General features: G+C 44.7%; 2 protein-coding genes across 7 annotated transcripts in view; one reads left to right on the top strand and one right to left on the bottom strand.

Moving 5' to 3' along the window:
• Atad2 (ATPase family AAA domain containing 2) overlaps positions 1-2,973 on the bottom strand; it is a 73,028-nt gene extending 70,055 nt beyond the window's left edge. For all 5 annotated transcript variants that reach the window (XM_087184362.1, XM_087184363.1, XM_013069618.3 and 2 more), the window contains exon 1: positions 2,846-2,973. The gene's annotated coding sequence lies outside the window, so the exon portion shown is untranslated. The remainder of the gene's footprint in view (positions 1-2,845) is intronic.
• A 325-nt stretch (positions 2,974-3,298) lies between these two features.
• Positions 3,299-22,730, top strand: Ntaq1 (N-terminal glutamine amidase 1). Of its 2 annotated transcripts, XM_004837995.4 has the most exons (6): positions 3,299-3,489; positions 10,435-10,534; positions 11,508-11,558; positions 16,630-16,778; positions 17,448-17,572; positions 21,707-22,730. In XM_004837995.4, exons 1-6 carry the CDS (start codon positions 3,404-3,406, stop codon positions 21,814-21,816), a joined length of 621 nt encoding a protein of 206 aa, XP_004838052.1. In that variant the 5' UTR covers positions 3,299-3,403; the 3' UTR covers positions 21,817-22,730. The 2 variants fall into 2 exon arrangements, with proteins under 2 accessions (XP_004838052.1, XP_021108079.1); XM_021252420.2 differs by lacking the exon at positions 11,508-11,558.
• Positions 22,731-24,283: the final 1,553 nt, after the last annotated feature.

Below are 24,283 nucleotides of genomic sequence, written 5' to 3'. Positions count from 1 at the left end.
TTGCTAAAGTCAAGATATAATGACTTGTAAACCTCTCCTACTACTGTAGACAGCTAGGCTAGTTAGAAAATATTCTAAGGCTGTTAGGCTAGGCCGGGCCGGGCCAGGCGGGGCTGGGCTGGGCCAGGCCTCAGCACCGAAGACAACTGTGCCTGAGGCCCATTCACTGTAGGCCGGGCTTCCAGAGAAAGAGAAAGCGCTACACTTACACACCTCCCCAGAGATGAACAGCAGGGACTGATATTCTTCTAAACAGGCATCAGTCACCGGAGGAGGGGACCAAAACCTCCCCAGCCCAGGGGAGATTTCTTCACAGAAATCCTTGTTAGGTCAATGTACACTTGCTACGGGACTAGCTTCCCCATTTAATCAATATTACCTAAGCGACTATACTTGTAACCTTATTGTTTGGTCATAGTTTTGTCCCCACCTCATGATTTCCCATTGGATCAATATTACCTAAGCGACTATACTTGTAATCTTATTAGTTGACTGTACTTTTGTCCCATGTTGCACACACTTCACCTGTACCTTTGCTCAATAAAACACCTTTTTTTTTTGGTACAAGGGATCAAACTCAGGACGTTTCCCTTGTGAGGCAGGCAACGGCACCACTGAGCTAAATCCCCGGCCCAATAAAACATCTTTGAGAAGTGGCAAGGGCAGGCAACCCACTTTCCGGTCCCTTTCTCTCAATAAATTCTTCCTACTCTAAACAAACCTCTGTTGTTCCTAGAACTCATTTTTCCATTTTAAGAACACGAACTTGGTGTTTTGGATATCTCGAAGGTTGGGAGTTGTATTTCCCTTATATTATTTGGATGTTCATAGGTCATATACCCTCTATCACTATCAGTCAATTCTTACAAAACTAAGACATTTATGGGAAGTGACCTTTTTTTTATTCCTTAGTCACAGATGGTTGTGGGAATAGACATTAAGTTTATTAAGGTATGATGGCATTTGGAACACATATTTTTACCATTTATGAAACTCAAGTATTTGCCAGGCAGGTGTGGTGTCACGAGCTACATCCCCAGCAGCAAGTATTTGTATTTAATCTTTTTGATTGTCTTTTGAAACAGGGACTTGCTGTGTAGTTGAGGCTGGTCTTGAACTCATAGCGATCCACCTGCCTCAGCCTCCTAAGTGTTGGGATTATAGCCGTGTGCTACCACGCCCCTCTATTTAATCTTAGTCCTCTCCTCTAATGTATTTTTGCAAAGATCATTAAAATAGGCTTTGGAGTTATAACCTAAAACTCAGTACACATCAGTCTAGACTTGAAGACTTTTAACCCATTTAAGACAATTTAGTACTTTCTATCTCTGCACTTATCTTTAGCAACTCTACCCAGACCTCTGCTGTAAGAGATCTGAGCAAACATTAGTTTGGTTTCTAGTAGCATAAGCCTGTGTTTGTAGGATAAGCTCACTCCTTGCTCCCCTAAAATGCCTACCTGAGAAAGGTAAACCCTGCCAGGAAACGTTACTATTTGTTCTCAATAGCACCTAACTATAGTCCCTCATCTCACTGCTCTATGGTAGAGCAGTTACCATATTTATGACAAAGGTGTAACTCTGAGATATAAGGAAACCCTATACTGTACCAGTGAGGGAGAACCTTTTAGAGACCCGAGTGCCAAACTGCAACCCAAAACTCACTTATTTATTACAGAGGGCCAACGATGAAGTTAAGGTTTTAGTTTAGAAAAAACAACTCATCCGTTAACATTTTTGTCTTAAAGTAAAACACAGTAAACACAGCCCATAGGTTCAACACCACTGCCCTATGTGGTACCTAAGGCTGAAGAAGAGTACCCTAAGAAGGACAAACTTGAAACAGGTTCAGACCCCCTTGGTGATGGAGTGGGCTGGTACCAAATCACAGAGAAGTACGCTGGCTCAGCGACAGTGGAGTGCTCTGCATTTGCTTGTAAAAAAACAGAATGTGGGGAGCAATCAGAATTCCGGTGTAGGCTGATGCAGGGTGAGTCCAGGAAACAGCAGAGGCAGAGGCCTTCAGAGAGCATGGGGACAGGGTGGAGTCAGGGAGGAGGAGAGGCTGCTGAGTGTGGCCGCAGGTGACTACAATGAGAAGGGTGAGAAAGGGATATTGGCGGGTTCAGAGGGCTGGGTCCTAGGCCTGTGGCTGAAGCACAGGGTACCAGGGGCTCTCAGGATCATCCCTCAACTCTGGCCCCCTTCAGGAAGTGCAGGGCGCCTCTTAGACACCCCTGCAGCACTCTGCTGAGGCTAACACTCAACTCACTTTAAGGGCAAAGACTTAATGGAATGTTATGCATAGAACCTACAATGAAGTGTGTACTCAGAGTGGAGGCAACAAATTGACAAAGGAGATAAGGATTATATGCAAAGTCTTTAAGATTTATGGGGTTTGGGACTCTCAGGGGTGAATAATCTGTCTGTGTGTGGCCTACAAACCAACCTAGGAATTTCAGTTTTTATAACCGGAAGTTCCCTATCAGTTACGTGTGTCCAATGTAAATAAGGACAATTCACAAAGTTATAAAGTGTAAAGTCTTCAATGTCCTTCAGTCACAGAGAGAGACACTTTTAAGAGTTTGGTGTTTTTCTTTCCAGGCTGCCAACAAATAAACAAACATATGATTAAAACGAAAAGAAATACCATTCAGACTCTTCAACTTCTTTTGCTTACTCTATCAAGGAATCAGTCAATCTTCTGGAGGCAGTAAATACAGATCACCGAATTAAAAAATTGAGTTCGAAAAGGATGAGATTTGGGGTGCTATTAAATTGGATCCTTGGATCCCTTGCCCCACTTCCCGGGCCCCCAGGCGTCGATTTTCACACAAGGTTCTCACCTGGCTCCGCATAGCGGGCAATGCAGCCCGGCAGGCGTCTCTGAGCTCCCCCTGGGCGCCGGGCCTGCGCCGTCACCACTCGGAGCCGCCCGGAGCTCCTCCCCGCACCGGCCCGCAGCCACGCCCTGCCCGCACCTGTCGCCGGCCCCGCCCGGGCCCCGCCCGGGCCCCGCCCACTGGAACGCTCCGTCGGACACGCCCGCCGGGCCACCCACCAACGGGCTCTGCCCACCTGGACTGAGCCTCGCGGTCCTACGCATCCCGCGCTCCGCCCACCAGAGCATGTGCTGCTGGCCCCGCCCCCTTCAGTTCCGCCCACCCGGGCACCCCGGAATCACGCAGTCCTCTGCATCTCGGCCCCGCCCCGGGAACCCTCATTCGCTCTCCTCACTTCGGATCCGCCCCTTTGTCCTGGCTCCACCCACCGCCCCTACCGCCCAGTCCCCGCCCACAGGCCCGGAAGTCGCTGCGTCCGCCCCGGGTCCTGTCCGCCCCGGCGGTGGCGCGCGTGGCTCGGGCGGGCTGTTTCCGGGTCAGATCTGTGCGCCCTGCCCTGCCATGCAAGGCAACCCTGTCCCCGCCGCTCCGCGCTACCAGCCCGCCTGCCCCACGAGGGTCGCGTGTGTCTACAGCAGCTGCTACTGGTGAGGGGCGGGCTCGGCGCCGCGGGCCCGGACTGTGGGTCTCTGGTTGGCGGGGGGCGCGGGAGCCAAGGCTGGGCCTCGGGCGGGGCGGAGTGGGGGTCGCGTTTGCCTCCACCCGCGCTCTTGGTGGGACTTGCTCCGGGGTTGGGGCCGAGGAAGGGGAGTCGGCGCGGAGGGCGGAGGCCAGAAGCCAGAAGGTTCTGTCGAACCTGTGTGATTGCAGGTTGAGATGCAGGTCGGTTTGGATTTGGCAGGAAGAGCGGCATAGAGAATTTGAGGGAGTATTCCCAAGGGTACCCGGCTGCTAGCAGTCGGGAGAGCAGGTGTGGCCCCGGACACCCGGTGTTAACCGCTGTGCTGTCGTAATGATGTTACGTTTGTGCTGCGCGATGTTTAGGAAGGCTTAAGTCGGCCGACTCGCGTGAGCCCCACAGCAGCCCCAACTACTGTTGTGCTTCCACTTTGAAGATGCGAGCACTGAAGCTCAGACCGATGCAGGTAATTGCTCAAAGCCTCCCTGGAGTCCAGGCCCTGCCCCGCTGCCCTAGGCTGCCCTGCAGCTGAAGCTGTACTCTACCTCGGCCTTCTTCTCTCCCACACCTGCCCTCTCCTTTCCTGAGCAGTGACTTCTTCCCCGACGGGGAGGAACCTCGGGACCTTGTAAGTCCATCCTTCTCTCTGCTGGTCACTAAGCCAGTGCCAGTAACAGCTTAACATTTGCTCAGCTTTGACCACCTCAGCAGGTGCTTCCATCCAGGCCCAGGAGACAGATTCTGTGAATGTTGTTATCCTTATTTTGCTAATGAAAAGCCACAGAAATGCTGTTTGTTATCATTAAAGGCTCTAAAAGGTTTGCCATCACTGTCCCGAATTCTTTGTTTCTGTCTCTAACATTCATTCACTGTTTTACTCATCCATTCTGTGAGACCTAACTAACTCCATTTTAAAGTTTGACTCCATCTTAAAATAAGACAGTGAAGTGGCCTTGACATAAATTCCACTTCAGTGAAGTCAACTATTCCCCTAGTCTCCTTTGTGCCCATAAAATAATGATAAAATGTCCTTGCTGTGGAACAACAGATTAAAAAAAAAAACACAGCTCCTAACTCAATTCTCTGTCTGCCCAGAAAACAGATGCTCCCGGGCCCATTATCTATAGAACATTCTGTCAATGTGCTGATTGTTCCTTTTTCCCATAAATTCTACATGTAGCCACCCCTCAACCCCCCATGCTTGCTAAATATCAACCAATCATGTAACTGCTAAATGGAACATCCCCAAACCTTGCGGTAGCCACAATAAAAACCCTGCTGATTTGGAATTCGGGGCTCTCAATCCTGATCCGCTGTGTCGGTGACGGTTGAGTGCCCCTGCTCGAGCTTGAATAAACGACCCTCGTGTGTTTACATCGGAATCGGCTCCTTGGTGGTCTTTGGGGACTTCGCGATCTGGACACAACAATTCAACAGATGTTTGTTAGGGGTTCTGTGCATAGCTGCACCAGACGGCCTAATAAAGCCTCTTTCAGATGGCAAAACAAAACAAAACATGTTTCTTAAGTACTTGGATTGTATGGTGCATGATCTAGGCACTAGGGATATAGCAGTGAACGAAACTGATAACTTCCCTGTTGAGATCTCATAGTCCTACATTTTGATGTGGGAAAAGCAGACCAAAACAGGTAAATCCTGTTTAGGCAATGGTGCTGCGAGGACGGGAGAAAGTGGAAGATGGTGACTCATACTGTTTTACGTGGGCACATTTAAGGAAGGTGGGTTGGTGGGGGATACTGAACAGATCTGCAGACGTAGAGGGTTCGAGCTTTGAGGTGAGTGGAGGAAGTCTTCAGGCAGGGAGAGTGGCAGGCGAGAAGGAAGCAGGGACACGAGGGTGGCAAGGTTGGAATGACCTGGTGGAAGATGACAAGAGATGAATGTCTCCTTGGGAGATGAGTTCTTTTTAGTTCCATCAGCTAGGGGTCAGGGCCTCCTCTTCCACCATGGAGACTATTGCAGTTGCTTCCTTACAGGCCTGTCTTCCTGGCTCTCATACCCAGTCAAGTATTTACCCTTTGCTGACTTTGCACTGTCCACAACTGTCCTAAATACGAATGTACTGCAGAATCATGAGAGAGCTTCGAAAACCTGAAGATCTTATGGTTCTACCCTAGAGGGTCTGGGCCTGTAAGTAGCACAGTGGAGGAGTTGGAGGCTACTCAGCTCATCACATTTCCGGGGACATAGGCACAGATGAGTATCTTCTGAGCGCAGCAGGCTCTTCCTAGATCTGGTTGTTGTTCTTCTGACCTTGTTTTGAAGCTGCCTCCTCAGTTCTAAGGCAGGGTTCCTCAACCTTCCCCCTGCTCATGTTTGGAGCGCGGCCGTTCTTTATGTGGTTCTAGCTCATGTACTGCATCATCCCTGGTGTCTTACTTTCCTCGTCACTGGGACACTTTATGTGACATCCACAACCTATAGGAGGAGAGGTTTATTTTGGCTCCTGCTTTGGTCCATAGTTGGCGGGCTCCAGAGCAGCAGCATGGTGGAGGAAAGCTGCTCTTGGTGACAGGAAGAAGAGAGCGTGAAGGGAGGAGCCAGGAAGGGAGAAACTACGTCCTTCCAGGTCACACTCCCAGTGACCCACCTCTTCGAGCCAGACCCACCTTCAGCAGCAAGCCAGGGCACACCTCTATAACCCAGTCACCTTCCGAAAGCACCCTGTGAGCACGTGAGGCTCTTGGGGGAAGTCTAGCTAGAAGCCATGAGACCTGGGCTCTACAGGCTGATGCTTTAGCACTCGCTTCCCAGTGGTGACAACCCAGGATAGTGGAGCCATTGCTAAGTGCTCTTTTGGGGGACAAGGCCAGCTGTGGTTGAGGACCAGCACCCTGCCCTGGCTGAGCATGTCAGGTGGGGGCACCTTGCTGCTTTTGCTCCTGCACCTTCTAACTTGAAAGAAATGCCTCTTCTCTTTCTCTTAGCTTCTGTCAGCTGTTACTTATCTTTTCATCCCCTATTTAACGAAAATAATGGCAGCCAATGTTTCTATGGTACTGTGTAGGGTTTTATTTATTTATTTAGCCTATTTTAAAAAATTAGTACGTGTTTGCCATACATGATGATCACATTCATCAAAGGGGATTTGTCCCTGTACATTATATATCTTAATTCTTATTTTTCCCACTCCCTCCCCTCCCATTAACCCTTCCTCTCCTCCCCATTTACAAAGCTGTTTCCATTTTTTCCCTTCCACTGTCTATTTAAAAAATTTTTTCTCTTCCTGCCCTTTCTTCCCCCCTGTCCCATTTGAACATGTTCTTTCTGCTTCCCAATATCTATCCTCCAGTTTGCTCCCTATTTACTCTTTGTGTTTCTCACACAAGAGAACCAATGCAATATTTAAATTTGTTTTTCTGATGTACTGTATTTTACTTAAAATTAGTCTTGAGATGCATCCATTTACCTAAAAAATGTCTCAAGTTTATCCTTTATGTCAGAGTAGTACTCAATTGTATATCAAAACCACATTTTCTTTATCTGTTTATCTTTTGATGGGCATATGGGCTGTTTCCAAGATTTAACTATTATAAATTTTGCTGCTATAAACATGGGTGTGCATATATCACTGTGGTATGATGCTTTTAACTCTTTTGGTATGATAACTAGAATAGGAATGGCTAGGTCAAATGGAACCTCTAGTTTTAGTTTTTTGAGGTATTTCCTTACTGATTTCCATAGTGGTTGCACCAGTCTACACTCCCAGGAACAATAGCGAAGGTTTCCTTTTTCCTCACAGCTTTGCCAGCATTTGTTATTGGTTGAATTCTTTTTTTTTTTTTTTTTTGGTTGAATTCTTGATGATAGCCATTCATTTTGGAGTGAGATGGAATCTCAGTGTTGTTTTAATTTGCATTTGTCAAATGACCAGGAATGTTGAACATCTTTTTCATGTATTTATTTTCTGTTTGTACTTCTTCATCTGAGAAGTGTGTATTCATTTCAGATGCCTATTTTTGGACTGGTTCTTTCAATTAGAGGGATTCTGATTTTTTGAGTTCTTTATATATTCTAGATATTAGTCCTTGGAGAAATAGTTGGTAGAAGTTTTTTTTTCCCCATTCTGTGGGTTGTTGCTTCACTCTGTTGTTGATTTCTTTTGCTGTGCGAAAGCTTTTTAGTATGATGAGATCCCAGTTGTTGACTCTTTGTAATATTTTCTGTGTGATCAGGGTTTTGTTCATGAAGTCTTTGCCTACACCAATGCCTTCAAGAATTTTACCCCTTCTCTCTTGCAGCAGATCTACTGTTCCTGTTTTAATATTTAGATCTTTGATCCATTTTGATTTTAGTTTAGTGCATGGTGAGAAATATGGGTCTAGGTTTAATCTTCAGCATGTGGAAAGCCAGTTTTCCCAGCACCATTTAGTTGGAGGGTTTCTCTTCATAGTCCAGGCTGGCCTTGAACTCACTATGTAGCCCAGGCTGACCTTGAACTCACAGCGATCCTCCTACCTCAGCCTCCCAAGTGCTGAGATTTTACAGGTATGTGCCACTCCCAGCACCATTTATTAAAAAGGCTATCTTTCTTCCAGTGAAGATGTTTGGCCCCTTTGTCAAAGATGAGGTAGCTGAGGGTGCTTGGAGTTGTATTTGTGTCTTCTACTCTGTTCCATTGATCCTCTGGTCTGTTTTTTTTTTTTGCCAGTACCATGCTGTTTTTATCATGGTAGCTTTGTAATATAACTTCAAATCAGGGATTGCAATATCCTCTGCCTTGCCTTGTTGCCCAGAGTTGCTTTTGCTATTCCAGGTCTCTTGTTCCAAATGAATTTTAGGATTGTTCTCTAGTTGTATGAGGTATGCTCATGGTATTTTGATTGAGATTGCATTAAATCTGTGTAACAGTTTTGGAAGTATGGCCATTTTCACTATATTGGTTCTGCCTATCCAAGAACAGGGGATATATTTCCATTTTTTGATGTCCTCTTCAATCTCTTTTTGCAAAGTACAGTTATGCCTCTCAGTTCATGAACTTATTTTGTTCCACGATTCTGGAAAAGATGCCCACATTTGTGTTCATGTGGGAAAGATGGCCCTGGTCATTTGTCACCTGATGCAGAGTTAGCAAACAGAAACAAAATTATGCCAAATGCTTCTGTTTGTGAACCGAATTGTTTGAAAAAAAAAGCGATCATGAACTAAGGTACCACTGTACTGTAGTTTTCAATGAAAAGGTCTTTCACTTCCTTTGTTAGATTGATTTGTAGGTTTTTCCTTTTTCTTGATGGTATTATGAAAGGTGTTCTTTTCTTTTTTTTTTGGTACCAGGGATCAAACCCGGGTCCTTGTGCTTGCTCAGCAGGCGGCAAAACCACTGAGCTAAATCCCCGGCCCTAAAGGTGTTGTTTCTCTTTTGGTGTTGATTTTTAAAAAATTTTTTTGGTACTGGGGATTGAACTCACGACCTTGTGTTTGTGAGGCAGGTGTGGTGCCACTGAGCTAAATCCCTGGCTCAAAGGAAAGTGAGGTTTCTTTCTTTTTCTTTTTTTTTTTTCTGGTACCAGGGATCAAACTGGGTGTTGACATTGTATCCTGCTATGCTGCCAAATTTGGTTAGGAGTCTTTTGGTGGAATTTTGGGGGTTTTCTATGTAGAGTATCATGTCATCACCACATAATGATAATTTAACAACTTTTCATATCCATATCCTTTTATTTCTCTTGTCTAAGTGCTCTGGCTAGTGTCTCTAGAACTATATAGAATAAGAGTGGTGACAGTGGACATCTTTGCTTTGTTTCTGATTTAGAGTGAAAGCTTTTTAGTTTTTGTCCATTTAGCATGATGTTGGCTGTTGGTTTTATCAGGTTGAAACAAAGACCTTCTATTCCAGTTTTCTGTGGGGTTTTTATCATGAATGGGTGTTGAACTTTGTCAGATGCTTCTTCTGCATCTATTGAGTTGATCATGTGGTTTTTGTCCTTGGCTCTGTTAATATGATCTATTACATTTATTGATTTGCATATGCTGAACCATCCTTTATCCGTGGGATGAATTCTTCTTGGTCATGGTGTATCCTCTTCTCGATAATTTGCTGCATTCTGTTTGCCAAATATCTTATTGAGGATTTCTGCATCTATGTTCATTGGGGAGATTGGCCTATAGTTCTCTTTAATGAGTTTGAGGAGTAGTAGCATTAAATCCTCTCTAAATTTCTTGTAGAATTCAGCAGTGAGTCTATCAGGACCTGGGCTTTTCTTTGTTGGTAGGGGGTTTTTCTATTAGGTTTTTTTTTTGTTTTTTTTTTGTATTGGGGATCGAACTGAGGACCTTGCACTTGTGAGACAGGTGCTGGAGCCACTGAGCTAAATCCCCGGCCCTTTTTTTATTACTTCTTGAATTTCATTGACTGATATCAGATTGTTTAGAATTTTTATATCTTCTTGATCAGCTTTGGAATTTTGCTTCTTATTAGAGTACATACTGTCAAAGTAGGTATTGATGATCTTCTGGATTTCTGTATAATCTGTTGTGATTTTACCCTTTTCATTTTTAATTGCATTGACTTGAGTCTTTGCTTCCCTTGTTTTGATGAGGTTGGCTAATGGTTTGTCTGTTTCGTCTTTGAAAGAACCAACTTTTCGATTTGCTGATTCCTTGTATTGTTTTCTTAGCCTCAATTGCATTAATTTCTGCTCTGATCTTCAGTTTGGCTTTAGATTTAGCTTATTTTTCTACAACCTTGGGGTGTATGTGGACCTACACTGCAGGTTGGGTAGCAGCATGTTGGCGATGTTTTAGAGGAGTTTCAGACATTAGCCAGCTGTTGGATGAGAAGATGTCTAAGGGTTCTTCCAATTCATTTTATGTCATCAATCTTTTGTTCAAATCTGAAAGACACAGAGTGTTCACTTTTAATTATATTGATCAAACCATTGTTTTATTTCAGTGAAGAAAATATTTGGAAGCTCTGCGAATACATCAAAAACCATGACCAGTATCCTTTAGAGGAATGTTACGCTGTCTTTATATCAAATGAGAAGAAGATGGTAAGTTGGTGAGTGATTGCTGAAAGAAATCGAGATTTTAGGATTACTTTAGAAGCTAACATGGCATAGTTTAGTACTGTTGTAAGTTGTGTCTTTTAAATACAGCAACATTGTAAAGTTAGATTTTTTTTGTTTTTTTGAGACAAGGACTCACTATGTAGTTCAAGTGGCCTTGAACTTTCTATGTAGCCCAGGCTGGCCTCGAACTCACAGTGATCCTCCTGCCTCAGCCTCCCAAGTGCTGGGATTACAGGCGTGTGCCACCATGCCCAGCTAGTTAGTCTTTTTTTGTACTGGGAGTCAAACTCAGGGCCTCACGCTTGCCAGGAAGGCGCTGTGCCACTGAGCTACACACCCAGCATGGCTGTTTAGTTTTTGAATGAGATTTACTTTTTTCCTTGTAGGGCACAGTTGAGTTGGAAATATTTAGTCCCTTGTTTGTAGACTTGTAGTTAAGGAACTATATGTAAGAGATTGTGATAGTCTGTTTAGACAGATTGAGTCTCTTAGATGTTAAAGAGCTTTTTTCTTTGGAGTGTATTGGAGATTGAATCCAGGGGTATTCTAACCTTCTTTTTTTTTTTTTTTTTGGTACCGGGGATCAAACTCAGGACCTTGTGCTTGCAAGGCAGGCGGCAGCACCACTGAGCTAAATCCCCGGCCCAACCTCTAACTCTTTTGTGTCTTTTGAGATAGGGTCTCATTGCATAGGCTGGCCTGGAACTTGCAATCCTCCTGCCTCAGCCTCCTAACTAGCTGGAATTGCAGGTGTATACCATCACACCAGGTTTAATTTATGTTCTTATGAGTTTTCTTTGTTGAGAATTCTTATAGGGAGAAGGATCTGGATTTCTTTTTATTCATTCTTTCACCTTGATTGTTAGTTGATTAGAAATATTTTCTATTCGTGTACTGCATTAAAGAATCTAGTAGTGATTTAGCTGCAGCTTGTGGGAAATACTGTGTTTTATAGATACCTATCTGGAAGCAGCAGGCAAGACCTGGAAATGGACCTGTGATCTGGGTAAGACAGCCGGCCTGTTCCTGAGCATCCCATGCACCATCCCTTGCAGGAAACCAGCCTGCTAGGACTGCCTAACTGGAGGCGGCGAATGGAGATTAAAGACAAGACAGATAATTTTGAAAGAGGGGCCAGGGACTCTGGCCTCCAGTGGATAGAGAGCCCTGAGTGTCTGGCTCGCCTTGCCTTTATTCACCTTCAGCAAGGGAGCAAGCAGTTAGGTTAATGGAAAATTCATCTGTTTCTCATTATTTGCAAAGTGTGCCCAGGTAAGCATTTCTCTGAACTAGAGCTCAGCCTTTGTTGATTTCACTGAAATTTGCTGGCACATTGCCAAAGGAGGATCAGCTCGCTGTCCCTCTTTTGTGTCCACAGGGAAGGTCAACTGGGCCTCGATCCTTATGCCTAGTTTCCCACAATTCCCTGTGACCTCTGAGGGGTATGTATGCTCTGTTAAAGCAGAATTGATAGGGACAGAGAGAAAGGCCATGGCAATTATTAATAAATGGATTGTTTGAAAATAGATGTTAGGGCTGGAGATTTAGCTCAGTGGTTTCGCTGCCTGCTGCGCAAGTGCAAGGACCCGAGTTCGATCCCGGGTACCAAAAAAAAAAAAGAAAATAGATGTTATTTGGTCTAAGGTAGGACTACTGGGATATTTTCTTTTCTATTAACTTTTTTTTTTTTTTTTCAGTACTGGAGATTGGGAGATTGAATCCAGGACCTATGCTCCCAGCCATTTTTTAGTTTTTTATTTTGAGGTCTTGCTAAATTGTGACTCAAACTTGGAATCCTCCTGCCTCAGTCTCCCAGAGTACTGGGATTACAGTTGTTTGCCACCATATCCTGCTTTTTAAAAGTTTTTATTTTGGGATTATTATAGGAATGGTTTCATTTTATTTTATTTTTTTGGTACTGGGGATTGAACTCAGGACCTTGTGCTTTCGAGGCAGGTGTGGTGCCACTGAGCTAAATCCCTGGCCCTAGGAATGGTTTTAGGTTTTGTTTTGTTTTTTTGGTACTGGGGATCAAACTCAGGACCTTGCACTTGTGAGGCAGGAATGGTTTTAAATGGCCAGTGTGGGAGATAATATTTGTGATCTTCAAGACATTTAATTTATTTTTGTTTTTTGAGACAGGGTCTTGCTGTGTAGTCAGGCTGACCTTGAGCTCACTATGTATCCCAGATTGGCCTTGAGCTCATGGTGATCCTCCTGCCTCAGCCTCTTGAGTGCTGGGATTACAGGTGTGTGCCACCACGTCCAGCTCTCATTTATTTAGCCTGTGCTTATTGAATGCCTTTTGTATGCTACACATAAAACGGACTAAAGCCCTGGCTGTGCTTGCTTCCTGTGCCAGCATCTGCTCATCATCAAGCCACAGCCCAGCCTGTCAGTACCTGGAGGAGTGTTGGGACCCCGTCCTCCTGCTGGTCAGCTGTGTGCCTGGACAGGTTATGTGGCCTGTCTCTTTAGTGTGCCCTCAGGTTGTGATGAGGTAATGTAGAGGAAGCTTAAGAATGTTGACGTCTGGTTCTCAGGAAGGCAAGCCGTGGTTGGCAGTGCGGCAGACCCCAGTGTAGGCTGCTCCCTTGCTGACCCACTTGGCTGACTTCCGGGTGTGGTCTCGCTCTGTTGGATTGCAGGGAAGGGACCTGTGGTCACTGTCCCTTGTGCCGCAGCTTGCGGCACCGTGGAGGGATTCTGCTCCTGTTCATCTCCCTACACCGGCAGAGGCCACCCTGCCCCCATGCTGTGCTGCTGAAGGAGGTGGGTGGGCCTTGGTGAGTGGGAAGAGACATGGAGCCCTGAGGAACAGGTCCCCTGCAGGTGGGCTTTGCTCCCCAGCTCGGACAATCCTCTCTGGCCAGCTGAGTGGACACGGAGCCCCTCAGAGTGAGGCCACTGCTGGAGTCTGCGTTCTCTGACTCAGTGCTCAGAAGGCCCGCTTCCCCTAGGACCAGCCGCGTGCAGTGGAGGGCTGTTGGGTGGCCCCTGCAGGTGCTTTTCACGAGTTGTGTCTTTCTCCTGGAAAGCTCTCCCTTTAGGCAACCGTTAGCCATTCCATCACTTCTATGTGGTGCTATCCTTGGCAAGGCACCCCCATCCCCTCTGTTCCTTGACAGGATTTTGAAAAGGCTGAGCATTTGCGCACTACTCCCAGTATGCTGTGAGGTAGAGGCCTAGTGATCTGCCCTTGATAGAGAGGAGACTGAGGCTGGGAAGTGGAGAGGCTGGGCTTCGAGCCCGGCCGTTACCTGCCCTAACCTGCACATCCTCTTGTCTTCTGTCTGTCCACACTGAGCCTCCCTGCCTGCTCTGCTGGCTCCCTGAGGGAATGGACTTGCCCTTTTCGTTTTCGTATCTGCCGCTCAGCGGTAGTCTTCCATGAACAGTAAGGAAGATATGCTTCAGAAAAACAGTTGAAGGGGGCAGGAGAGAAACAGACTGGGTAAGGCAGAGATTATATCTGATGGGTGTGTGAAGACTGAGAAGGATTCACGAGGAGAAGGCCTTTGAGCTGGAGCTTGTGTGGTCAGGAGAGGTGGAGGAAGTGGTCGTGGTGAGGGGAATGGGTAGCCAGGCAGAAGGAAGTGGGGGGCTTTAGTTTGTTCATCTGGAGCACAGGATGCATTAACAGGAGTTTGGGGTGTGTGCTCCATGTTTCTGCTTTACTAGAATGGAGTTGGAGCCGAAGAAAGCACTGGGGCTCTGGTGACATTTCTGGTCTCAGTTGTCTCTCACCTCACAGGAGCTTTGCAGTGCTCACATGGAATAATGGAGAATGTGCTTAGGAAACTCGGAGAACAGTGCTGGGAATGGAGGGTGGCCCAGCTGAGGCTAGACTGGGCATTGGATGTGTGTTCTCAGTGGCGAGCACTTTTCTTCGGAGGAGCTGAAGCACCAGCCTGCACTTGGGCTCCCTGATGATCCTGGAACCCTTTCAGCCCTCTGCTGGCGTTGGCGGCGGCTTCTGTCTGGGAGTGAGAAGGAAGAGCCAGAGCTGTCTGATCCTTCTCCTTTCCTGGCTTCAGATGAGGCCTGCTTGGCTTTTCTTTCTTGTGATTAGAAAAGTAGTACAAAGCTGGAAATGAGCTGGGCATGGTTCTGCACACGTGTAATCCCAGTGCTCTGGGAGGCTGAGGCGGGAGGGTCCCAAGTCTGAGCCTAGCCTGGGCAGAGCTTAGTGGGACCCTGTTTCAAACTAAAAATAGGCAGGGAATGTAGCCCAGTTAAAGGGCCTGGCTCAGTCCCCAGTACCGCACCCCCAATGTGTGTGCGTGTGTGTATTATACTGTTATATACATATCTTCTGCAAGTCACTGTTTTATGTTTAGCTACATGGACATTTTCTACATAAATTTGCCTCTTTTTGTTTGTTTGTTCGGTTTTTGGTACTGGGAACCGAACTTAGGGCCTTATGCCTCTTTCTTTCTGTCTGTATGTCTTAGTTACTTTTCTCATTGCTGAGACAAAATACCCAACACCCAAAGTTAATGGAGGAAAGGCTTATTGTAGTGCACCGCACCATTTGTAGAGGTTTCAGTTCATAGTCGGGTGGCTCCAAGGCAGAGGGGCATCACAGAGGAGGATCAGCCCATGGGAGCAAAGAGTGAAGCAGCAGCAGCAGCCTGCCTCTCCCTCCTATCCTTTCCAGGATACCTGCCCTTTGGGTGGTGCTAGCCACACCCAGGCTGGGCCTTCCCATTATCCACATGCAGAACTATGTCAAACCAATTGTGGATCCATTTAATAATCACACACCCTAGAGCCAACCACCTCTGAAAAGCCCCACCTATGACTGCATGAGCTTTCGGGGACATCTAGACACAACCATGATACTTTCTTTCTTTCTTTCTTTTTGGTACCAGGGATCAAACTTGGGACCTTGCAGTTTGGAGGCAGGCGATGGAACCACTGAGCTACATCCCCGACCCTGAATGTTTAAATTAAATAAAAAAGAATTACAGGGCCAGGGATTTAGCTCAATGGTTCCGCCGCCTGCCTCGCAAGTGCAAGGTCCCGAGTTCGATCCCCAGAACCAAAAAGAAAAAGAATTACAATGAAAACATTGCCAAGAACAATGGGACAAATATGTTCAAAGTGAGGGGGAATATTTTGCCAATATGTGTTTTACTGTAAAAAGGGTTTTTAACATTTACTGTACTTTTTGATCACTCTCACTTACCAACTGTTTGCAGCAGTTTCTGTCAAATAAAATCATTGTGGTGTGTCTTTATGCACCTTATCACCATGGATTTGGCACCATGCATCTTCTGACTTCCTCAAAGTAATAATGACCATGCAAGGTAAATGTTTTGAATCCATTTAGGACGTGAGGCAGCCATTAGGATGCAACTAAAGACTCTCATGAAAGAGGACTTCCAGAACTGATTCAAAAAGTGGCGAGAATGATGGGATATGTGTGTTCGAAGGAAGGGAGAATATGTGAGGGGGATTAATGGCAATGATTTTTACTGTAATAAATTTTAAAATTTGTAAACATTCACCATATTTTTTGATCATGCCTCGGCATAGCTCATGACATTGAACTCACTATGTAGCCCAGGCTGACCTTGAAGTCCTGGTCCTCCTGGCTTAGGCTCCTGAGTACTAGGATTGCCACTATACCCAGCTGACATAATTTCTTTTGGTAGCTGCTTAATTGTCTACTATAAGACTCTATCATAGTTTATTAACCATTCCTCTCAGTGGATTTTGTGTTGTTTTGGAATTTTCACTATTATAAACAATGCTGCAGAGATTATATATATATATTTTATATATAATACATTATATATACAGTATACCTTTACTTGCTTATGACTATTTTTCTGTATGATAGTTTCCTAGAGGTAAAATTGTTGAGTCAGTTTAACCATTTCCCTGTCACTGGACATTTGTTCTAGTTTCCGAGTTTTGTGCGGGCTTTATTTTCTTTTGCTGTTACAAGGTGGGCCGTGTTAGCGTTGTATTTTGTCTGTTTTTGTGATAATACATGTGCGCTGACACTGGCACCTTGGGGTTCATCATCCTAGAGCAAATTGGTTAACTTCAGCCGTTTTTACTTCCAGGATTACCATGTTGTTTTGCTTCACGTTTCGAGTGGAGGACAGAGCTTCATTTATGATCTTGATACTGTGTTGCCATTTCCTTGCCCCTTTGACACATATGTGGAAGATGCCTTTAAGTCTGATGATGACATTCATCCACAGTTTAGGAGGTGAGGAAATTCAGGGTGAATTTATTGTTGGGCACACAGAGGTTCTCTTTTCACATTGAATTTGTAAAGATCACTTCCTTTGGGTATAGCACTGAGTTGATATTTGAAAATGATGCACTTGTCGCATGGGAGATTGAAATACATTAGAGCTATAAAGCTTGTCTGCCATACAAAAGGTTGACAGTCTTTTAAAAATTTGTGTGATAAGATCTTTCAGGCATTTGGGGATTTCTCATACTCTTGTTTGGGGAGATGGGGCTGCCTCATGCTGCCAAAATTGAGACAGTTGCAAAGGCAACACTAGAAAATCCTGCTCTTTGTCCCTGATGTGCAGTTGAATAAATAAAAGAACTAGACAGATGTATTCATGTACCTTTGCAGCTGTGGATTGCATTTCCCATAGCCTTTTTTTTTTTTTTTTTGGTACCAGGGATCGAACTTGGGACCTTGTGCTTGCGAGGCAGGTGGCAGAACCACTGAGCTAAATCCCCGGCCCTCCCATAGCTTTTTTAATAGGTGCAAAACTGTACGTGTATTTCTCCATTGCTAAAGTAAAAACCATGCATGAGTAGCTTTGTGTACGCCATGGAAAATGAGTCCATATAAAAACTGAGTTAGAATTTCAAATGTGACACCTCCCTAATGTGCTGTGTTCTGATTTATCTACAGGAAATTTAGAGTGATCCGTGCCGATTGCTATTTGAAGAACTTTGCTTCTGACCGGTCTCACATGAAAGACTTCAGTGGGAACTGGCGGGAGCCTCCCCCACCTTATCCCTGCATCGAAACTGGAGGTGAGTCGGGGAGGCTCCTGGAGGTTTCTGATCCATCACTGCAGATCGCCTGTCCCCTCAGCAAGGACGATCAGGTCACTGTTCGGATGAAACTGAGCATTGAGGAAGTACTAGATCTGTGTATTTACTAGATTCAGAAATTAGGCACAAGGAGCAGGAATGGGAGGCATGAAAACTCCGGGAAGGAAGGAGCTGTAGCACTAGCGGTCTGCTGGATTGCTGGATGTGCCTGCTGCCTGACCCTGGGCATCGGATCTGCACACCTGTCGCTCTCAGTGGGACTAGCACTTTGCCACGATGGGGCTTCATCTTACAGAGAAAAAAATCGCCCGTATGTCCCTCTGATCTGTGAAATGCCGTTTCATTGACTTTGTAATAAAACCTGCATTAGAAGGAGGCGAGAGCTTGGAGGTTTTATGTGTTTCACTTGCTTCATGTACGTGTTTCCAGGCAGCAGTCCAACTGATAATTTCCTGAGTTGTAAGAGATAGGTTCGTTCACCCCTTTACTGTTGTCTGCCACTCATACGTGTTCGGAACCTTGTTTATGACTGCAAGTCTTTCGCAACATTCCCACTTACGGGTGAGCTCATCCAACACCTGGCTAATACAGTCTATGGGATTGCACGAGAGCAGTGATGGCGAACTGTTCAGAGCTTTCAGTGATTTAGGCAGTCTGCCATGGCACATGTGCCATAGGTTTGCCACCACTACTCTAGAGGCTGTTGCAGGATGCCAGAAGAATAGGGACAATAGGATTAATAGTTTAATGAAAAAAGTAAAACGTGTTTACATATTTGAAGGTAGTAAGTGCTTATAGAGGGTTTGGACTCGATATTTTACATTCCCTTTAAAAGCTCTCATTATTTCAAAAACTCACTGCTTCTTGGTATACCAGCTGCTTCCCAGCTTAGCATTAGAACTGGGGAACAGCTAGGTTAGCCGAGGGCCTGCTGGTCTGTCGTATAGACTTCGTTAACTGCCATGCTGTGCTGACCCAGGCACGGTGCCTTCGGCAGTGGCCCACTGCTCTTTCAGATGTGGCTCCCTAAGAACTTAGTGCATGGTAGACATTTAAAAAGCTCGGCTTTGCCAGCCCTCGTCTTTTGTTGCCATTCCTTTGGTTTTGACAACCACAACCCATTAGGTGCCATTTTATGCCAGGCATGAGCAGCCCCTTAACATTTTAATTTTTGTCACCACCCCGGGAGGCAGGCACTGGTTTGCTCATGGGATAGATGGGTCACATGGAGCATGTGAGGCAGAGTCCTTCCTGTGAACGTGGCCCTTGGGATGGCAGTGTTGGTGAGCTGTTTGTCCCAGAGGACTGATTTCTGACCAGTCTTTTCTAGCCATGTAAGTGGTTAGTTCACCAAGGGCCTCTTGAGCCTGAGGTTGAATCTGAAAGGAAGGTACTCTGAAGTGTGGGGTACCCACGCTGGCTTCTCATGGAATTACTTAACCAAATTTTAACATCTGTCTTGTGGTAAATGTATTAACTTCAAACCCTGTCTTTGTCAAAGGAACATAGTAGAAAATAAGATAAGTGTGAATTACTAATAGCTAATTAGTAGTGTTTTATAAAAATAAAGGTCTGAAAAGATTCAAGAAGACAAAGTTAAAAAAAGACAAAGTTTAAATGAAAGCATGTTTTAAATGTATGCATTAATAGTGATACTTTTACTCAGCTCCTTGCATTTAGTTATAGGAGTGATTCTTATGACAAAAAGTTTAGTGTATTTGATATGTTGTATATTGAGATTAAACACTTTTTGTGAAACAAAACATTGGTACATTTTAGATATACATAATGATCACATTCATCATAGGGAATTGGTAGCTATGCGTGATGTGTCTTGCTTCTTCTTTTCCCATTCCCCTCCCCCTCTTAGCATACACATTTGATAAATATCAGTGGCTGTGTCTGTCTGTGGGACCACTGCTTTCTACTCAGCATTTAATGTTGCTTTGTTTTGTTTTTGTTGTTGTTGTTTTGGTACTGGGGATCGAACTCTGGACCTTGTGCTTGGGAAGCGGGCACCAGAACCACTGAGCTAAATCCCCGGCTGTTTTGTTTTTTTGGGACAGGGTCTCACTATGTAGTTCAGGCTGGCCTTGAACTCACTATGTAGCCCAGGCTGGTTTCCAACTCACGGCAGTCCTTCTGCCTCAACTTCCCAAGTGCTGGGATTGCAGGCATGTGCCAACACACCCAGCATAGCATTTAATGTTTTTAAAAAAAGAACTGTTTTTTTTCTCTTGGAAGTACATTTACAGTGGGAATGTGAATTATGCCTGCTTTGTGGTGCATTCTTCCTGGCCTCATGAAGTTTCACTCCATATAAAAGACAGGATTAGTACTTGTCTGAAGACTAGGAAGTTCCCTCTGGACAGCTCCCTCTTCTCTGATCCTCTGCATCCCCCACACCCCAGATCCTACCAGTGGGTACTTGGACCCTCCCAGATCTGATTTCTGTCTTCTCAACTTGGAGATGGCCAAGCTGCTTATGTCCCTGCTCCCCGAAGTACCCAGGCATGGTCCCACATTCCCTTCACTTATTTTTGTTCCTGTGCTGTGTCTGGGAACAGTTGCTTCTATTTCATCCAGTTTTCTAGTATTTTATTGTAACATTTCCTGTAATAGTTCTTTGCTGAGCAGAAACAGAAATCTGTACATACTTTAATATTATTATTTTTGGTGGTACTAGTGATTGAACCTGGGACCCTGCACATGCTAGGTAAGGACTCTACGACTGAGCTACATCTTTGGTCCCAAAAGGACTTTAATCTGGAAAATGTAAGTCATGGACAAGAGCAGACATGTTAGTGCATGTTATCGTAACAGACTCCCAACACTACTGAAGCTCCGGGCCAGCTGTTTGGTTGTATCCCATCTACTTTGTTCCTCCTACAGACTTGGAAGTGAATCTGAGATATTATGAACTTTTGACTCTGTAAATATTTTAGTATGTATCTAAAATATAAAAGTACCTTTTTTACAGATTTTTTTCTTTTTTTTGTACCAGGGATCGAACTCAGGACATTGCGCTTGTGAGCAGGTGCAGTGCCACTGAGCTAAGTCCCCGGCCCTTAAAAGCACCTTTTTCAAAATAAGCCACAGGGTCGGGGATTTAGCTCAGTGGTTTGCTGCCTGCCTCACAAACACAAGGTTCCAAGTTCAATCCCCAGTACAAAAGAAAAAAAAAAGCCACAATGCCATTGCTGCATCTAGAAAAATGAACAATAATTCTTTAAAATCATTATATATCTATGTAGTCAATGTTCACATTTACATATTTACAGTTATAAAGCCATCATCTTTTTCACCCAGCTTGTTTGAGTGAAGATCCAGTCTCTAGTGTTTGCCCAGATTGTCTCTTAAGAGTCTTTTTTTAATGTACTGATTCTTTATCCAGTTCTTTCTTTGTAATTTTACTTGTTGGTGAAACCGGGTCTTGGGGTAACAGATTGGATTTTGCCGATTGTATCTCTATTATATCCTCTGAATTTCCTATAATTTGGATATTGAAGCCAGGAATTCGCAATTTGATTATTCATGCATTTTTCCAGCTTTTTAGTTTGAAAGTTTTAGATTTCAGGAAAATCTGCTAAGCAGGACAGAGTTTCTGTTTATTCTTCCCTCAGATTCCTTTACTGTCACATCTTATATAACTGTAGCATAATTACCAAAACCAGGAAGATGATACAGTGACACTAAAATATTGATATAATATGATATAAAACTAGTAACTTACAGATTTCTTTAAATTTTGCAAGTTTCCCCACTAATTTCTTTTTTCTAGGCCAGAATCTAACCAAGGGATATTACGTAGTTGTTCATGTCTTTTCCAATTAGAGATAATTCCTTTTTGTTTTATTTTGTTTTGTTTTCCTTTACAACCTTTGTGCTTGTGAAGAGCACCGGTCAGCTATTTTGTAGAATACCCCTCAGCTCAGGCTTGTGTGATGTGTTGCCATGATGAGGTGGACGTGTGTTGGAGGCAAGAATACCACAGAAGTGATCTTGAAGTGTTACCGTTTGAATAATTTCCTCACTTTTAGTCTTCTGTGTTGCTTCATTGCTGCTAAACCAAAGCTGGACTTTCAGCAGGCATTTCTTTCATGTATTTTTCAGACTGCAAAATGAACCTGAATGATTTCATCAGTATGGATCCTGAAGTTGGATGGGGAGCTGTCTACACACTACCTGAATTTGCACACCGCTTTAGCAGTAAAAGCTACTGAGCTGGACATCGGGATGTAGAACTGTGAACTCGGGGACACAAACAGGCCAGCCTGTCCCATAGGACAGCAAACGTGATACATTTGGCTCGGAGCTACATTTCCTCTCTTAATTCAGTGGAGTGGGAACATGGATGAACACAAATACAAATGAACTAAAGAAAACCTCTTTCGTACTCGGGGAGAATGCATGTGTAGCCTGTGTGAGGCCCTGGGTTCCAGCCCAGCACCGCAAGGAAAAGAAGACCTTTCCTTTTGGTGTGTCGAGTGGCAGCTCAGCGTGGTGTCTTTTTGCCCCCGTGTGATGGCTGCCAGGCCTGGCTGTGTGCAGATGGAGGAATCTCTTCTGCATGTCTCTTGTCTCTGTGGCCACACTGTATGCCCCTGTGGGCAAGGCTCTGTTTCACGGATATGTGAACGTTTGGTGCGCCGTAAAGATATTCATGAAGTATTTCTAGAGACAGCACTGCTGCTTGGAAACGGATTGTATTGTGAGCTGAATCAGCAGTAAGTATTAGTCTTTTTGGACCACAGTGTTGTTAACGATTGCATTTCTCTCAGGCTGAGTGATATTTGGCCTACTTATAAGTGATTTGTTTTGGGCCTTATGAATGATTTTTTAAAAATAAGATTTAAAATTTATTGTGTTGAAGGTTTTGTGTCATTCTTTTTTTTTGGTACTGGGGATCGAACTCAGGACCTTGTGCTTGTGAGGCAGGCGGCGGAACCACTGAGCTAAATCCTCGGCCCTGTGTCATTCTTCATGATCCAAAATACCTAAGAGTGTCAGTCATATATGAGAACCATCTATGTGCGTTTGAAAAATATGCTTTAAAACACATTTGTCATGTCTGCCTTCTTGGAAAATTGGCTTTAATCATACAATTCCAAATAAAAGATATTTGGCATTAAACTGGGATATAGTATTGGCTCCCATTCATGTTTGCATGGTTTTACTGTATGTCCTAGTTACTTTCTTGTCACTGAGACACAGTACCTGACACCCACACCTCTAAGGAGGAGAGGTTTATTTTGGCTGACAGTGTGTAGAGGTTTCAGTCCATAGTCGGCTGGCTCCAAGGCAGGCAGGGCAGGCAGGAGGCAGAGAGGGATCAGGGAAGGAGGAGGGATACTGTACCGCTTCCAGGCCACACTCAGTCATCACCTTGTCCCACCAGACTTCACCTCCCAACATCGCACCAAGCTGTAAACTCCGCAGGGGACCAATCCAGCGATGACTCTCACACCCCCACGAGCCAGTCTTCTCCCATAAGCCCCCCCATCTGAGTGGATGTGGCTTTCGTGGGACATCGAGATATAAACCACAACACTAAAAATAAAAAACTAGGGCTGGGGATTTAGCTCAGTGGTTTCGCCGCCTGCTGCGCAAGTGCAAGGACCCGAGTTTGATCCCTGGTACCAAAAAAAAAAACCCAAATAACTTCTTATAGTAAGGATATCCAGGCTTTTGTTCTTAGATGAGCTTTCTACCTTTGTTGTTTTGCAGTATAGGGGATTAAACTTGACTTCCTGTTTGCTAGGCAAGCCCTCTACCATAGCGCCACATCCTCAGCCCATTTTCTGCGTGTAATTAAGTAGCTTTCGTTGAACACGCGTCCTCTGTCCTCCAATGTAAAGGATTCACTGTAACTACTCCAGCAGCTTGCTCAGCTCACCAGGAGGATTCTGGTAGAACACAGGTGAACTACTTTAGTATAAGCAGAATACAGCTAAAACTGCTTAAGTTATTTGATCACTAAAGCTAAATATGGACCCCACGCTTAGACATCTTCATTGGGTTTCAGATGGTCATTTAAAAAGTTCGTGGCTTAAATGAAGAGGATGAAGTTTGGCAGGCTGCACCATGGAAATACTTTTTCCTGAGCAGAAAATGTCAGAGGAACCAAAGGATTGTAGTCTGATTTACAGATTGTGTTTTTGGAGATTTTTCTTGACCTGTTTTATATGTCTCTGATTCGGATATTGAGTACATCTAGTACAGAGGACCAGACAATGTCTTTGGAAGTTAGACTTCCTAAACAGATGTCTCTTTGGACTTTCCAGCCACATTCTCTAAAAATTGAAAACCTAGGGCTGGGGATTTAGCTCAGTGCTTCCACTGTCTGCCTTGCAAGCGCAAGGTCCCAAAGTTTGATCCCTGGTACCAAAAAAAAAATTGAAAACCTATTACTGCTTACCAATGTAGGGAGCAAGGTTTTATACTTTGGAGCCAGTTAAAATGTCCCGAGGAGCTGGGCATGGTGGGCTTGGAGACTAAGGCAGGAGGAGGCAGCCTGGGCATCTTAGTGACTTGGTGAGACCTTGTCTCAAAAAGTTAAAAAAAAAAAAGGCTGCAGATTAACTTAGTGTGAAAGCCCTGGGTTCAGTCCCCAGTGCTGGGAGGAGAAAGGTCCCATGGTCATAATCATGACTTGCTAGAGCAACAGATCCCCCACATCTCACTGCCCCC

This window comes from Heterocephalus glaber, unplaced genomic scaffold, assembly GCF_053883595.1.
Source record: "Heterocephalus glaber isolate CG9 unplaced genomic scaffold, H.glaber_assembly_v1.0 deba00000281, whole genome shotgun sequence".
NCBI lineage: Eukaryota > Metazoa > Chordata > Mammalia > Rodentia > Bathyergidae > Heterocephalus > Heterocephalus glaber.
This window is presented reverse-complemented; position numbering and strand designations above follow the sequence as displayed.

What these genes read in the sequence shown, in the direction of transcription:
- Ntaq1 (XM_004837995.4), top strand. Translation starts at nt 3,404, where the DNA reads ATGCAAGGCAACCCTGTCCCCGCCGCTCCGCGCTACCAGCCCGCCTGC. An exon ending in TATCAAATGAGAAGAAGATG is followed by an intron (nt 10,535 to 11,507) that starts GTAAGTTGGTGA and finishes TGTGTTTTATAG; the next exon opens with ATACCTATCTGGAAGCAGCA. An exon ending in ATTCATCCACAGTTTAGGAG is followed by an intron (nt 16,779 to 17,447) that starts GTGAGGAAATTC and finishes ATTTATCTACAG; the next exon opens with GAAATTTAGAGTGATCCGTG.